Source organism: Mytilus californianus, unplaced genomic scaffold, assembly GCF_021869535.1.
Source record: "Mytilus californianus isolate M0D057914Y unplaced genomic scaffold, xbMytCali1.0.p SCAF_25, whole genome shotgun sequence".
Lineage (NCBI taxonomy): Eukaryota > Metazoa > Mollusca > Bivalvia > Mytilida > Mytilidae > Mytilus > Mytilus californianus.
The window spans coordinates 1,402,285-1,420,324 of record NW_026262674.1 but is presented as its reverse complement, the minus strand read 5'-3'; the positions used below and the strand labels follow the sequence as shown (position 1 = coordinate 1,420,324).

Genomic DNA, 18,040 nt, shown 5'->3' with positions numbered 1-18,040 from the left:
TGTTAGTTTTGATTGTTCTCGTGTCTCTGTTAGTTCTGTATGTTCTCGTGTCTCTGTTAGTTCTGGTTGTTCTCATGCCTGTGTTAGTTCTGATTGTTCTCGTGTCTCTGTTAGTTCTGGTTGTTCTCATGCCTGTGTTAGTTCTGATTGTTCTCGTGTCTCTGTTAGTTCTGGTTGTTCTCATGCCTGTGTTAGTTCTGATTGTTCTCGTGTCTCTGTTAGTTCTAATTGTTCTCATGCCTGTGTTAGTTCTGATTGTTCTCGTTTCTCTGTTAGTTCTGGTTGTTCTCATGCCTGTGTTAGTTCTGATTGTTCTCGTGTCTCTGTTAGTTCTGGTTGTTCTCATGTCTGTGTTAGTTCTGATTGTCAGAATGTCCCCTCGGCTACGATGGGGCATAAAAAGGGGGACAAAATTCTCAATTATACTTTATATGTTGACTACTCTATTCATATTCAATAAATACTATCTGATAAAAAGAAATGTTAAACACATAGGTAAAAAACATTGCTATTATTGTCAATATGCAGTTTTCATTGTGTAGCGTATATTAGTAGGGTGTCCATTAATTGTCCAAAAAGTCCTCCAGTTTACGGATAACACACGTACGGCTATTTTTTTTTAATTTTTTTTTTTGCAAATTATAGGAAAATCATTATATATTAAAATCATGAAGTCGTCGTAAGTACCCATTGGCACGATTTTCTAAATGTCGTGTTTTACAGGGTATCCCTAGACACCGTATTGTACGGGATAAGGTTGATATCTTAAACATGAAACATAAAATTATTACGCTCTTTGTTGGTGGTGAGAATACAAATGTAGTACTTATAATATAGTTTATACATTAAATATATCATAAACAACAGCGGAAAGTATCTATAAATAAGTGATTTTGCTATAACTATTTCAGTAAGACTAAATTTTACCCTTATTTTACCCCATTTTCATCTAAAACAAAATGAGCACGTGTATCGTGTGTATCATCACGATCCTTTTAACTCTGATTAAAGCAATAAGACACGGTGCATGTGTGTGCCAAATTTCATGTGTGAACTAAACGTAGTTTTGAAGAACATAAGAAATTAATAACACAAATTAAGTCAACATTTTGGCATTGATTAAACACGGATTATCCCGTATCATAATCTGATTCATATTTCGTTTGCCTTCATTATTTATAATAGGACGTCATTAACAAGGACAGTGGTCACCTATTACATTTCTCATTTTTTATTGGTGTGTGGTTGATTTATTTGTTTGGCTGACTTTGTTTAACTTCTATTTTCTTCGGGAGAATATGTTTTTTGTCTGTTTTTCAAAACCTTTTTATTGAATAGATATTTTTGTTATAACTGTAGTATAAGAATCGAATCGGTCGATTTCGTATCACACCCGGAATATGGCACACCAAGTCTATGTAATATGATTTATGCATGTTGCTTTCAACCTAAACACCCTCGGTGTGATGGACAACAAAAATGTATCACCGTTCCTGCTATTAATTAAACACCAGCAGAAACAATTGCAATAATTTTAATTGCAACAATTTTAAAGCGGCATTGGCAAAGGTTTGGTCGAGCAAACCAATCGTCATGAAGCCAGTATATTCCAAGCTGGAAGCAGGACAATTTTTCCAAATTTTCCCAGACTGTCCATTTATTTTTTTCCGTTTGTTGCTGTGCATTCTTATTTTTTTCGGCGGCTTAGCTGCGCAAAAAATATTTTAAATATGCTGCATTTCATGTTGCAGAGTATCATTTTCATCCGGTCTTGCGCAATGTGTGATTTGCAGTTCATATCAGGCCAAGTTATTGATTTTCAAAATCCCCCTCCCTCCTTTCGAATCAAAATATCGTTCCCTTAATGCAAGCTTATAAAAGGGAGTCATCAGTTGAAGGTCTGAGAAAATCATGATCAAACATCATCACAGAAAAAATAGGATTATACTGGTACAGCATGTTGTACTAACTGACTAATTTATGTCGGAATTCTTAGAGAACAGGATTATATACATTTAGCAGCGAAATGGCATTTTTTGTGCCGAAACTGCGTAAAGCTATCAGCTATATCAACAATCAATCAATCAATACATTCTGTAAATGCTTAGCTGCTCCAAGTCAGAATCGAACCGGTATTTGAGTGATTTTCTGTCCAGCTTTTTTTTGGCAAAATTTTTTGTTATATATTAAGCCGTTAGTTTTCTCAAATAAATTGTTTCAATTTTTTTATATCCGGGTTTTTTATATCCGACCATGCGGTATGGATTTTTCTCATAGATTTGACCCACTTCTTATGATATTTGAGATAAGAACTTGACCAATGAAACTTAACCTTGTATACTGATCCATGAAATGAGGTCGAGGTCAGGTTAACCATGTATGACCGATATGTAGACCAAATATAATTATCCTAGAACTGATGATAAAAGAAATGCGAAGGATATAAAGAGACATTCAAAGTCACAACCGAGACATTCACATGACGAAAAAAAGCTATGCAGTGTGTTTTAGCTGTCACTAAAACCATGAAAATGAGATCAAGAAAAATTAAAAACCAATTGTTCTGAGAACAATTGAAGGTCTTTCCACCAGTAAGGATCTATTTTGATATGAAAAATATTAAAATTAGGTTTTTAATGTCAATTCAAGCGTCAAATGACAGCTTAATGTACGCTTATTCCAAAAATATATGGTTTCTATAAAAAAAGATAAATAAGGGAGATAATTTTTGACTTCCGGTTTAAAAAATGTCACTTCCGGTATTGTTTGATAGTTTACTTGACACTGATTCCAAAAATAGTTCTATATACTTTTACACTAATTTAGTACAATAAATAGCTACTTCCGGTTTACAAAAGGTCACTTCCGGTTGGCTTTTTCAAGGTCAAATGGCTTGCAACCTAATGCAAAAAGTCCCATGGCATTATCATGTACATATATGAGGTAAAAGCAAAGGTCAAAATATAGAACGTCGAATCAACCTTTGACCTTGACCCCAATTTCAAGGTCATGAAACAAGGGCTTCAAATCAAAATACCCTAGGTGTCAACTATATATGATGAATGAGTTATATCACCATACGTGTAATTTTGAATATCATGTCGCAACTAACAATTCTGTAAAAAAATTTGTCGATATCTTATAAGATTTCTGAAAATTAGTGATAACAAGCCAAAATCAAAATTTTTAACATGACCTTGACCTTTGACCTTGACCTCATTTTCATTTTTATGGACCAAGGACCTCAAATCAAAAGACCCTAGGCCTCTATGACTTATGGTTTTCCAGTTACAAATAAATTTCACTTATATCAATACAGAAGGGGAAATAACTCTCATATGGAGTCTTCGTAAAGCTTCGGTCTAAATAAAACCTAACATCCTGAGGATATAACGAGCAATTTGGAAAAATAAATTTGTCGCTTTCTTTTACGGTTGCGGAGGAGATCTCATAACAAGAAAAACGGTGTTTGGGGAGATAACTCTAACAAAGAAAAGTGTTCGGTTAAACAGGGTCAGTTTCAAAAGCGTATAGATTGTATGATATCATATACCAAAAAACTAAGCGACATCTTTTGAAACAAAAATACACCGCAAGAAAAAAATTAGGCGGAAGAAAAAAAAAATAATCAGAAGAAAACCAATAGGTCTTTCCACGGAAAGGTGGAAAGACCTAATAATTATATGACAGACGAGAACTTCGTAACACAGTGCATCTATATACAAAGTTTGATAATCGTATTCCTTTACCTTCAGATATATAACGATATACAAATAGTTTACAGTGTTGCCGCATCTACCATCATAATGTATGCTATATGCCTCGCATTCTGCGACTTGCTTCAAGTGCGATTTAAAAAGGAACAACTGAAATTAGCTCTTGAACCTAAACCAGGTCGGTGGGCTTTCAACTTACTTAACAGCTAGAAGACAATGAAACGTTACAATAACTGAATTGCTAGCTTAGGCAATTTTTCGGTTATATTTTAATGATAAATCTTACCATAGAAGTATTATATAATACTTCCATGATCTGACAAAATTCTAATCTATTATTACTATCGTGCTCGTATATATATTTATACTGCACTCGTTCTATTTGAGCAGTCAAAATGCGTTGACTGTATATTGCTATGTCATATACAGTCACTGACCCGATATCACTTTTCCTCATGAATATTTAAATAGAAGTTGCCGAAACTATATTTAATTTTTCATACGACCTCTTCAACCTGTTCTTGTTTCCAATGTATACAATCATGAATGAAGCGTGGAACGACCCAAACTTATTTCTTTTACAATTTTTGGAAAAACATATTTCACTTGTTAATATTTTTTGTTTGAAACCTATAAATCATTATGTTTTCTGCTTATTGTTGATATTTTAGTCCATTCTCAAACGAATTCGTTCACCATCGATTGCGGGTTTCAACAGGTAATGTACATTTCATTGCGTTGTCTATTTCTCCGCCTGATACCGTTATAAGGCCTTTTTAAAGGGGGATTTTTCCAATATGTAAATCAAATAAATAGCATTTACACATTAAACAACAATTGAAAATGTTTTTTTCTAGATTGCAGTATAAAGACAATAATAGTGCATTGACTTGACATATCAACGATATAAGGATTCGGCCCGAAACGGGGAAAAAGCTCGACAGAGCCTCGCATTTCCCCGTTTCTAAGCCTCATCCTTATATCGTTGATATGTCAAATCAATGCACTATTATTGTCTATATAAGCTCATATACGGATAACGAAATCAGACTGATATATATATTTTAGATTGATGTTGTTGACATTTACCTTTTTGTAGAATGTTTTTTATAAATTAGGTGTAGGCCAATTTATGCTCAATAAGGTATATATATAAGTGCGTAAGATTAGATGGATCGAGTAACCTGTTTCTTATAGTCATTTAGTTTTCTTAACTTTGACGGACAACCTTCCCCCATTTTCACCGTTTGCAGTCTTCCTTATTTTTATAGAGCAAAGATATTCTCAGACCTGCTAATTCAATTCATTATACGTTAATATTACACCAGATTTGGAACTGAATACAATTGTATGTGCTTCCACACGCACCAAAAGAAAACTAGATTTTTCCTCAGACAATCAATGCGAACAGCTTCTATCAACATGATCAATAGACAGAAAAAAATATATTTTGGAAGAGCAACTCATAAATGTTAATATCTAAAAAAAAAAAAAAAGCATCTATGGAAATCACCTATATCGGATATTAAGAAAAAAATCCAAATTTTGGGCATTTCAATAGGTCAAGATCACTGCGATGATTTTTCAGATGAATGATAATTGTCAATGTGCACCCTAAAAGTACAAATGTCAATCTTCAACCATATTTACTAACATAATAATGTGTCCTAAATATAGAGACTATAAGTATAATCCTTTTCAATATTTGAATTCATTTTGATATAAACGCACACACATGTAGGTAGGGGCAACCAGTTGTCTAAACGTGACTATATATATATATATGCGTTTTCCTTGAAATTTTAGCTCTGACCTTTGACCCAAATTTGACCACTGTACACAACGACGACATCATTATTTCGATGAGGCTTGTTCTTCTAGATCTCTTTCTAATAATATCAAATGCCATGAATACAGCCGTGTGTTATTCTTTTATGCCAAATCGATAAAATTCGTTGACTGGTCACCCTACTGCATCAGTTTGTAATGGGAACACTTTTGAATTAGAGTTATCTTTCTTTGTGCATACTGAACTTATATGAAGAATAACTCCATGCACAACATACATGTATGTAATTTCTAATGCCTACTTTTTATACACTGTGACTTGGATGAAGAGTTGTCTCATTGTCGCTCATACCATATCTTCGTATTTACTGGTATTATATAAAGCAGGGGTTAAAATATCCACTAGCCCGACGCCCGGGACTAGACTTTTACACTTCGGGCAATAAAAACTTGTAACCGAATATGCCCGACGGACTAGTAACAACAAATTCTTGGCATTTCCAAAATAGTAAGTGGAAAATCCCCTCATCACTATTCTATCTTAGCCAATCAGATTCAATTACGTCATCCGGGATTCCAAGAATTTGAACCGATTTTATACATGTTTTAAAAATAGAACAACTAACTCTGGTTGTACCGGTATCGTGTATTGATCGCAATTCACGTACTTTCAATATCAATTTCTCAGTACAGGGGGTATTGTACATTGCTTATGCCGAGATTTTCAATTAATTGTTCTTGGGTGTATGATGTAAGGGGACGACCATTTGATATTCTGGGGGGGGGGGGGGGGGGGGGGGGGGCAGGAGGATTTTGAAAATAAATAACTCAGCCTTGATAATCACAAAAATAAATGGTTTGTTCTGTGGTAGTTCGAAAATAAATAATCTGACTTACAATGTATTGAAAATAAATAACTCGGCAGGTCTTTAAGCCATTTTATCAATGCTATTTGAAAGTATGAAGTGGCACCAGATTCTTCATAAAATTCATCTTTATTTCAAAAAAAAATTCGGGAAACACTTCCCAAATCTTTTAATAATAAAGGTATAAATATTATTTAGATATACTTGAAATGTCTGAAAATGGGTTTCATTTAACTTGAGTTATATTGGCCCAGGAACACTTACCTCACTTTTATTACAGGGCTGTAACTACATTGAGGCAAATGCCTTTATGTAGGAAATTTTAAAACCAAAAGCTTGTCTTCATATCAAATTGTTTTCACAGCGAGTGTTTGCAAGAAGCAAGTTCTCCCCACCTGTTTTTTCGGGATCAATGTTTCTTTAAATTTGTCTTTTGTTCATTAATTGCCCTTCTGTATTCTCTTAGTGTTGCATTCCTTTTGTGATTCAGTAATTTTGTTTTCAACTTGATCATGAGTTTTATTTTATTTAAGACTTTTTAGCTAATTTTACAACTTATTACTACTTTAAATTGTATCCCAGTTAAGAGCTACATCAAGTTGTAATTGAAATGTGTTATTAAAAATTACTTGACATAGTTACATCACTGATAATCAGCCCCCTCTTAACTTAATTTTAATAAAACCCCATATAATTTACAGGTATAAAAGATTTAAGTTCTGCATGCTGAAACAACAAAAAAAAAAAAAAAAAAAAAAAAACAGCAGCCACATACTTAACTATGTGAATTACATTTTTACTTTATTCTTCATATTGGTCTTTTAATGTTGTAAAAACTTAAGTCTTACGCTGAATCTATACATTTTGCTTTGAGACCAAAATATTGTCAAAAAATTATTAAAACAGAACTTGCATTTTCAGAATAAGAAAGGGTCTGGGAACGCCCAGAAAGCACGATTTTGCATCATTTGTTCTATAGTTTCTTTGGGCCTTCAGCGGCTTCAAAACCCTTCAAAATTTTTTTGCCTCGCTCCGCTCGGCATAAATATATTTGGCAATACTTTTAATAGAGGCTAGTCACAGCCCAACTCTAATACCATGTATGTATGCAATACATGTATATGCAGTTGGGAATATTCAGAAGATTCATTTCCACAGAGGATGATGATTAATTCTGATTAAATGGTACATTAATGACTTGACTGTACATGTATTATTTATAATAAAAAATGAATTTAAAAATTGCATGTTTTCAAATATTATTAATATAGTTATGAAAATAAATAATCAGTCCCTTGTTTTAATGAAAATGAAAAATCTTGCTTCAACAGTGCAGAAAATAAATAATCTGTCCTCTTAGTTTACAAAAATGAATAACCGATTCAAAACAAATCCTCCTGGCCCCCGCCAGAATATCAAATGGTCGTCCCCTAATGATCGATATTGATCTGTCTTGTCGGACAGCTGTTAATTTGAGCTTGAAACCATGCACAAATTATTTCTAAACATTTTAGTACGGCCACCACAGGAACTTTGTCAGTTTCAAAACGAAAATCGGTAGATGAAGGGGGTAATGAGGCTGAAAATTTATCCCAAAAAATGCCAAATACGACCAGGAAAAGCGGAAAAAAAAACATTTATAGTGTCATGGACAGAAAGATTCCCCATGGACAAGGTCGACTGTTACTGATGATAAACAAGAGATGATGTTTTGTGAATATTGCCGTTATTTCCCTGATCACGCTAATAAAGTCTGCTTTGTATGTGGGAACAACAAATATACGAATTGAACCACTGGTTTCACATGACAAGACCAATGAACATGTTTTCTGTGCCCGAAAATATTTAACAACCCATAGTACAAGGGAAATCCAAAAAGATGTCTAGAGATCCTTGTTATAATTAATAAAACAAAAATTTATTTGATTTATTTTATCAAATACCGTGTATAATGCCGCATTCAAAACAAGGGACACCCACTCTGAATTTGTAAGGTATACTCGGGCTAGCAGGTCAGTTTTGATGGGCTAGCAGCTCTTTCAACAGGGCTAGTAAAATCCTGCTACCAATAAGTCCTGAGCTAGTGAGCTGTAACAAAATTTTTTAACCCCTGATAAAGTAAAACCTCTGTACCATGTATACTGTGCATCTCAGTTCTTACATATGCGTGAGTTAAGGTAGATCTGAATTTTAATCAGATTGCCAACTTATAAAGTCTTCTCCCATATGTATTATTAATCAGATTGCCAACTTATAAAGTCTTCTCCCATATGTATTATTAATCAGATTGCCAACTTATATAATCTTCTCCCATATGTATTATTAATCAGATTGCCAACTTATAAAGTCTTCTACCATATGTATTATTAATCTTCTCCCATATGTATTATTAATCTTCTCCCATATGTATTATTAATCAACTACATGACACAACTTGGGCTGGAAATGATCCACAATCAAAGAATTATAATGCATCAGGTAAATAATATATACAAATTTTCACATTTCTATGTAGAGACAGTCAGGGGTTACCATACTACTTAAACAAGTGATTTCAAAATCACTTCTTTGAGTGAATTTTGGCTGTGAAATACTAAAAAATTTCAGAAAAATAGACACAGACTTTTTAAAATCACTGAAACAAGTAATTTGAGAAGTTTAAATGTAATCACTTCAATAAGTGTTTTTAACATTTTCTTGATGATTTTCCCACAAGTTTGATTTTTTTATTGGTAAAAAGATATGTATTCCATTGAAAAAACAACTATGTACATGCAGAAATTGTCTTTTGCTTGATAAGCCTGTCAGTTTTTACAGTTTATTTAAAACATGCAAAAACTGGAATAATTTATAGATCAGGACATAACCTTAAAGTAGATCATTTAAACTCTAAAAAACCAATCAGGTTACCTAATATTGTTGACCTTTGTCTGATAGTTAGAGTAGTTAATGAATATTTGATTACAGAAAAATTCCCAAGGGTACTTTTAAAAGCTTTAGCGCAATTGATTTAAGAAGGAAAATAATAGAAAAGTTTATCAAAATATGAAAAATCAATAAAATTAGCTTTTAAAGATCAAAGGAAACACCAAAATCACTTAAATAGGTGATACCTATTTTTAAAAAATCACTGGAATAGGTGATAATGAAATTACTTGTTAAAATAGTACCCCTGATGATGTAAATTACAAACTTGACTTGATCCCTTTACCATGTTTATTCTTTAACTGACATTACCGCGAACACGACAATCATGCAGCTTATCATCTGTATGTGTTCTCATGTGTTTCTGTAAATTACCAAGCTGACTAAACCATATACCACATACATCACAGTAATGAGGTTTATCGCCTGTATGTGTTCTCATATGACTCTGTAAACTACCAAGATGACGAAACCCTTTACCACACACATCACAGTCATGTGGTTTATCACCTGTATGTGTTCTCATGTGAATTTGTAAACTAACAAGCTTAGTAAACCGTTTACCACATACATCTCAGTCATGAGGTTTATCACCTGTATCTATTCTTATGTGAATCTGTAAACTACTATGCATGTATTTTCATGTGTCTCTGTAAAGAAGCATGCAGACTAAACCCTTTACCACATACATCACAGTCGATAGGTTTATCCCCTGTATGTGTATTCATGTGTCTCTTTAAATTACCATATTGACTAAACCGTTTACCACATACATCACAGTCATGAGGTTTGTCACCGGTATGTGTTCTCATGTGTCTTCTTAAATGACCAAGCAATCTAAAATCTTTACCACATGCATCACAGTTATGAGGTTTATCACCTGTGTGTGTTCTCATGTGAATCTGCAAATTACTATGCTGAATAAACCATTTACAACATAAATCACATATATAAGGTTAATCACCTGTATGTGTTCTCATGTGATCCCATAAATTACTAATACGACGAAACCCCTTACCACATTCACCACAGTCATACAGTTTATCACCTGTGTGTGTTCTCATGTGAGTCTGTAAATTACTATGCTGACTAAACCCTTTACAACATACATCACATATATAAGGTTTATCACCTGTATGTATTCTCATGTGATCCCGTAAATTCCTAATATGACTAAACCCCTTACCACATTCACCACAGTCATACAGTTTATCACCTGTATGTGTTCTCATGTGAGTCTGTAAATTACCCTGCTCACTAAACCTTTTACCACATACATCACAGTCATATGGTTTATCACCTGTATGTGTTCTCATGTGAATCTGTAAACTACCAAGCTGACTAAACCCTTTACCACATAAATCACAGTCATGAGGTTTATCATATTCATCCCCTGTATGTATTCTCATGTGTCTCTGTAAACTACCTTGCTCACTAAACCCTTTACCACATACATCACAGTCATAAGGTTTATCTCCTGTATGTGTTCTCATGTGAGTCTGTAAATTCCAATGCCGACTAAACCCTGTACCACATACACCACAGTCATAAGGTTTATTCCCTGTATGTGTTCTCATGTGAATCCGTAAAGAACCATGCTGACTAAAGCGTTTATCACAAACATCACAGTTATGAGGTTTATCACCTGTATGTGTTCTCATGTGTATCTGTAAATTCCAACGCCGACTAAACCGTTGACTACATACATCACACTCATGGGGTTTAACGCCTGTATGTATTCTCATGTGACTCTGTAAACTACTAAGATAACTAAACCCTTTACCACATAAATCACAGCCATGAAGTTTATCTCCAGTATGTGTACTCATGTGTGCTTTTAGTTGACTACCTTGAGAAAATTCACTAGCACAAACATCACATTTATGAGGCTTTTCACCAGTATGTGTTCTCGTATGTCTCTTTAAGTCATCACTGCGAGAAAATTTTCTAAAACAAACATCACACTCATGAGGTTTTTCACCAGTATGTGTTTTCAAGTGTCTCTTTAAGTGACCTCTTTGACTAAATTCTCTAGCACAGACATCACATTTATGATGTGTTGTACCAGCCTGTATGTTTATGTGTCTCTGTAGAGTACCGTTGAGTGTGACTAAATCCTCTCCTCCCTCTAACATCTTATTGATAATGTTTATCTCCACTGACCAGTATGTGCGTTCTTGAACGACTCTGTAAGGAACACAAAAAAAATAAAGACATATAAACCTTTTGATACCTTTCTGCAATTTAGACATTCTCTGCATTTATGCATCTGTATGTTTGGGTAATTCTAATCCCATACTATATATTTAATAATACAACATGTACAAGAAGTATATATATACAGTCAAACCTGCTTAAGAGACCACCTGTATTAAGCAAAAACCTGTTTCAAAAGACCATCAATTTTAGATCCCTTTGTAGTATATTTCATATAAATTGAATCTGTTTTAAAATGTAAAGACCACCTGTAATAAGAGACCACTTTTTTGCTCTCCATTAAGTGGTCTCTTAAAACAGGTTTGACTGTATGCTGCACTGCCTCATTGATGTAATCCTCACATCTTCTTTATTCACAAGGAAAGGAATGTTGGTAAATGTCAACATTATTCACAGGCTCCGTGTTAAATGAAGGCTGTACTTTGACCTATAACTTTTCATGCATTGTAACTTGGATGGAGAGTTTTCTCATTGGCACGCATGTCACATATTCTTATTATACATTTTGTAGTAAATAAACTGTTGACTCAGAGATATGTCTCGCCTGTCTGCATAAAAAAATTAAGAGACAATCTGATGGACAACAACATTGCTTATTAATGTGAAGTTTCTTACCCATATTTAGGGATAAGACCTCAAGATAGTTGTCAAACTGATTTGCTTGGATTATAGATATGCAACTTTATAAAAAATATGATTGAACAATAAATTCAGTTACTAAACCAAGATTGACCTAGGTTGCAATCAAACTGTAAGAGGAGTCATGTGGAATATCTATACATAAGAACCCATAATTGGGTGTACGAACCAACAACAGTGGTAAAACAGTATTCCTCCTAACTTTCAGTTGCAGGGGCATGAAAAGTGTTCTTGGCAACTATGGTTAAACACATCCACATAAAATGGCAGCTTCCTAAACACATCCAAATCATTTTGTAAAAGTTATTTAAATGTATTATACATATTATAGTTTAAACATCTTCTATTTGCTTCAATATGCAAAAGTGTTTAGAAACAAGTTAACTTTGTAACTTAGATGGATAGTTGTCTCACTGCCACACATACCACATCTTCTTTTTAAATATATATATATATATATATATATAAAGTAAAACCTCTTTATTATGTATATACCTCTCTGGAACACGCCAATTGTCCCTACATGTATTTAGCAGGATTAGAGAAGTTCAAGAGAAAAATTCAAATGGACTCGATTGATATGCAGCAAAGATTAAATAATTAATGCAAAAAAAATAGATAAATTATGGAAAATTGTAACATGCTAACATGGCTAACGACAATGTGAAACACGTCACACTCTACAATGTTTTACCTGACAAATCTTTACATTTTGTTTGTATGTTATGTATGTATACCATGTATACCTGTACGAACTGTGACGCCCGTATATGACACGGAAACCAGGCGTAAAAATCATACTTTATCCGGGCGTCATTGCAGTGTTTAAGGAATGCATGTCCAGGCGTCAACCAGGCGTAAACCAGGCGGAAACCAAGCGTAACTGAGGCGGAAACCAGGCGTAAAATTAGGCGTAATATTTAAATGAGTACGCCTGGTCCAGAGAAAACCACGTGTAATATGCAAATGAGTACGCCTGGTCAATAAATAAACCAGGCGTAATATCCTTACATAATACTACAAAATGTACACTTATTTCAAATCAGTGTATTACCCTAGCTGTGTTCTTTTGTGTATTTAATACAAACTTCTGTACTGTTGCTTTAATTTCTCATTGTTTAACATAAAACTGGAAATATTAACCATTGAAGAAGCTAATATATAAATAAATACATTTTAGACAGACACTGCCACTGGCTCAAATAAGTTTAAAGTTTAAATAAGAATTATGACAATTAATTTTTCTTGAAATAAAACTTAAGCATTTTAATTAACTAAGTTTTTTATAAATTAATGTCCTTTAAAATATAATGATAATACTGCAATTTAACTTCATGTAAAAGATTTTAATGTTATTATCCAAGGTTACAGGTTTTGGGATTTCAAAATTACTGTTTATTAGAACTTAAAACTTAATAACTTAGGTTATACTCACATAATTATTATTTACCATGTTTTACTTTCCATTTTTTCACAATTTTTATTAATCAATTTGATTCCACATTTCCAATTTCAAATTCTTTCAAAAAGCACAAAACAAGCTAATTATCCCTGAACATATGAAGCTGCCATAAGTCCAACTCTTGCAAACTAAAACCAAAGAGCCAAATTTTGAAAAAAATTCCCTTGATCCTTTAAACAAAGCATTATGGGTATTATGATTTACGCCATACCAACAGTTTTACGCCCGTAAGAAAATTTACGCCTTGCTTATTTCAATTTACGCCAGGTTTACCATTTTTTTTCTACGCTCGTAAGGACTTCAAATTTACGTTTCCTGCTCCCTTACGCTTGGATCTAGACACGTAAGTACCACTTACGCCTGGTTTACGCCTTATTTCCAGGCGTAATACGCCTTATAATTTCATACGGGTATGTACAATATTAATGATGTATATGAATTTTCCAATTTCTTTATCAATACATGCAATATGCAGCAAAGATCAACTTTTTTTTTTTTAAATTTCAGCTTCACAAGCTTCTAATGCAAATATGTATGTAAATATTAAATGAACTTAAAACATGTTTTTGCATATCTTATAACATGTATAATGCTTATAACACAGTTTTACAAATATTTTTTTTCAAATGTATGATTGCTCTTAGAATTTAAACTTTTAATCTGTAACCTAAATGAATATTTTCTTAAAGAATTAATTAAAACAAGGATTTGTATACATTTGTACTTGATCATTGTTGATTAAAACTATCCTTGATTTTAATATTCCTTTTTTCAGTGTACAAAATAACTATTAGGCCAAAAAAAAATATATGTCTGTTTACGGTTACCCGACCGACCCTACTTTAATGCATCCCTTCGTAAATTTTACGGACACCATCACGAGTTGGTTGACCATTATAGAATAACCTTTTCACAGATGATATCGGATATGTTCCTTATGTCGTAACTACAATACCCTTCCCTTTTCACGAATGTGACCTACCGAATTGGACTATCTACCGGATTTGTAATAACATAAGCAACACGACGGGTGCCACTTGTGGAGCAGGATCTGCTTACCCTTCCAGAGCACCTGAGATCACCCCCCGTTTTTGGTGGGGTTTGTGTTGCTTAGTCTTTAGTTTTCTATGTTGTGTCATATGTACGATTATTTGTCTGTTTGTCTTTTTATTTTTGGCCATGGCGTTGTCAGTTTGTTTTCGATCTATGAGTTTGACTGTCCCTCTGGTATCTTTCGTCCCTCTTTTGAGCACCGACCCTAAGTCATTTTAATTAACTGAACTCGTGTCAAAAGCGAAGTTAGTGTTGCAAATAATTTAAATCAATTGCCTGATACATCCCAATGTTCACAATCGTGAATGTGACAGCTGTTTTAAGGAAATTCGCAACTCGTGTGATGAAATAAACACTTTGCCACCATTTTTTTCCAACCAATTACCAAGGGAAATATTCTAATCATTAAAAATATGGGTAACTCGGCCCATGATCAACTCGGACCACGACAAGACAAAACGGCATGACTCAAAATCATGTCACAAAAAATAAAATGAAAAAATAAAATAAAATGGAAATACCGACTACCTACCCTATATTTTTAAAGTATGTAACCTTAAACAGACATATATTTTTTTTTGGCCTTATATAATTTATCAGTGTGGTACATTTTGCAATTTTCATTATTTTGACATTACACATGGTCATGTTCATGTTTTCTTTACACTAAATCCATTGGATGTTGCATACATGTGTGCTGATATTTTTTTAGTCTATAATAGATAAATGACATTCTTTAAAAGTAGTTACTGTAAATTCAGAAATTATTGCAAGGTTTTTATCAATGTGAATAATGCTACTACTTGAATAAAAATCATTATAATCATGATAATTAAGAAGCATTCTGATATCAAAAAATTATTAAATACATGAAATACATCTGAATGTGGCTTTTCCTAAAATATTAACTTATTTAACTTTCAATTTTAGTTAATTCTTAAAAATCTCAATAATAAACATGATAAATGCATCCAATAATTTCTGAGTTTACAATATTGGTTTTTAACTAACTTTACTAACTCTTTATGTGCCTTAATTTGTGTCTTAAGCATTTTTGTTATTTTTGTGTGTGTAATATAAACCTGATGAGTAATTATTCCTTTTAAACTGATATTTATTTTGCCTGATCTGATAAAAATATCTTATGCCTCGTTCACACGTACTTTTAATTCGAGTTGAACTTGAATCAAATGGGAATCGAATTCGCTAATCACGTTCACACACTCTTCTTTTTTAATTCGAATTGATTCGAATTGGCTAATTCACATTAAAAATGCGTTTTTGTTAATACGAACTAAAAGTTAACGTCGTTCGGACAGTAAAGTGAATTTGATTGCAATTCGAATTAGAATTAACGTTCGGACGTAAAACATTTTGAATGCGAATTAAACTAATTCAATTAGTTAATGCAAATCGAATTCGAATTTCGTGTGAACATGTAAACATGTTCAAGCCAATAGCCTATTTCTATAGAAATGACTAGTTTGCCATCACCAGCATTTTATATACTAAATACATGAAGTAGTGAATTTGTTATTTGGCCGGTTCTTTGTAAAGAGTGAAATTTGATGTTTGCCTTTGAAAAATACTATGATAATGTGCACTGTCAACATAAAAGAATAAAAGAATTACTAATATATACCAGACTTATAGTTAAATATAGGAAAACGGCTAACAGTATTTGAAACACATACGATCGATCGTTTTAAAACTTTTATTAGTCAAAGTGTAAATAACTTAAGTAAGAATTTATTACAAGAAATAAACAAAATAAAAATATTGAGAATCCATTTGTTGAATGAAATTCTAAACATTTACTAGCTGAAATTATTTCTAAAATCAGTCAGTCTAATGCATAATCATGATAATTAAAGAATATAATCTCATAATTTTAAACTGTACATGTACATGATGTACAGTCAGAGATATAACTCTATAGGGTTATTACAGAAAATAACTTGCGTGTGTTATTACAGATACTTTCATGAGTTGTCTACTCTTTATTCCTTAAAGTTTCTAAATCTGTAATAACATATGTTTGTTATTTGTAAAATAAATCAAAATTATTTTAATTTATAGTGGGCTCTAGGGAACTCTAGAGACATTGCGCAGAAACTAAATGCATAGCCTTGATAACTAATTTTTTAATTAAATAAATACATTTTTGATTAACCATGGTAAATCAATGAGACGAGGCTTTTAAGGGATAAACTAAGCTGTAATAACAAGGCTTAGTTTTTAAAGGAATGTAACTTATTATATGAGACACTTGGGAATTACTGGGAAGCTTGCGCAGAACCTCATTACATGCTCTGGTCATTATTTCTTACAATAAATTAAAATACATTGTAATTAAGCATGATTTATGTCTGAGCAAATGCTTTGGAGTGAAGTAGAGAAGCTGTGATAACACCCTTTAGTTATTACAGGCATATTTTTTCTGTAATAACATACATGTAGGTGTACTATGCAAGATTGGCAAACTATGAACTGTTATATCTTTCTACAGTTAAGTATACATAAAGACAATAGTAATATCAATAGAACTTGTATACATTTTAACTACATGTAAACTAATGATGTATATTGTCCCTTTGAAACATGTAACATACATATGTTATCACAGTTCTTTGATTTTTTAGTCCACAATAACAAATGTATGTTATTTTTCTGTAATAAATTATAACCCTGTAGAGTTATATCCCTGACTGATGTATGTCAGGTACATGTATATTGTAAAAAAAATAAAAGTTAAAAAAAAACTCTTTGCGATGCATCATGAATTTGATAAAACATTATACTATACAACAAAGTCATTCACATATAGCTTCAAACATGTCAAAAATTAAAAAATAAATAAATTAAACTTGCTTTTGAAATATAAACTATATCATGTACTATATTCATGAATTAAGATATTTTAATCGGAGCCGGCAAAATATATATATCTCTGTTGAAATTCATACGTCATTTGATCTCATAATTTTGCAATCACAACACAACAGTTCATGCAACATGTAAATTACGGTCTCAAAATAGCAAATATAAGTCTGTACGAGTGAATACTATCTTGTTTGGTTTTCACGTTATAAACATCACCAAGTCTACCCATATATCATTCACTCCAGTTTATAAAATATAATATAAATCATTGTCTTCTCATTTACTAATTACTTTTTCTTTACAGGGATAATATAGGTGGAGGGAAAGAAACCAACGTTATCTTTCCAGGTCCCCTACCTACATTATCTGCAAGTTCCGCCTATGTCAGGCGCACCACAATAACGGTGTATATAGGGATTTGATACAAAACTAATGCCAGCGTTATTCATTTTACAGGGTCGTAACTACATTGAGGCAAATGAGGCAAATGC

At 32.7% G+C, this 18,040-nt stretch overlaps 1 protein-coding gene across 1 annotated transcript; it reads right to left on the bottom strand.

The window, feature by feature from the left end:
• Positions 1-10,060: 10,060 nt before the first annotated feature.
• LOC127732507 (zinc finger protein 112-like) lies at positions 10,061-17,851 on the bottom strand. Its single transcript, XM_052241544.1, has 2 exons — positions 17,841-17,851; positions 10,061-11,482 (listed from the first exon to the last, which is right to left on the bottom strand). The coding sequence occupies exon 2, from the start codon at positions 11,428-11,430 to the stop codon at positions 10,252-10,254; it is 1,179 nt and encodes a 392-aa protein (XP_052097504.1). The 5' UTR covers positions 11,431-11,482; positions 17,841-17,851; the 3' UTR covers positions 10,061-10,251.
• Between the last annotated feature and the right edge of the window lie 189 nt (positions 17,852-18,040).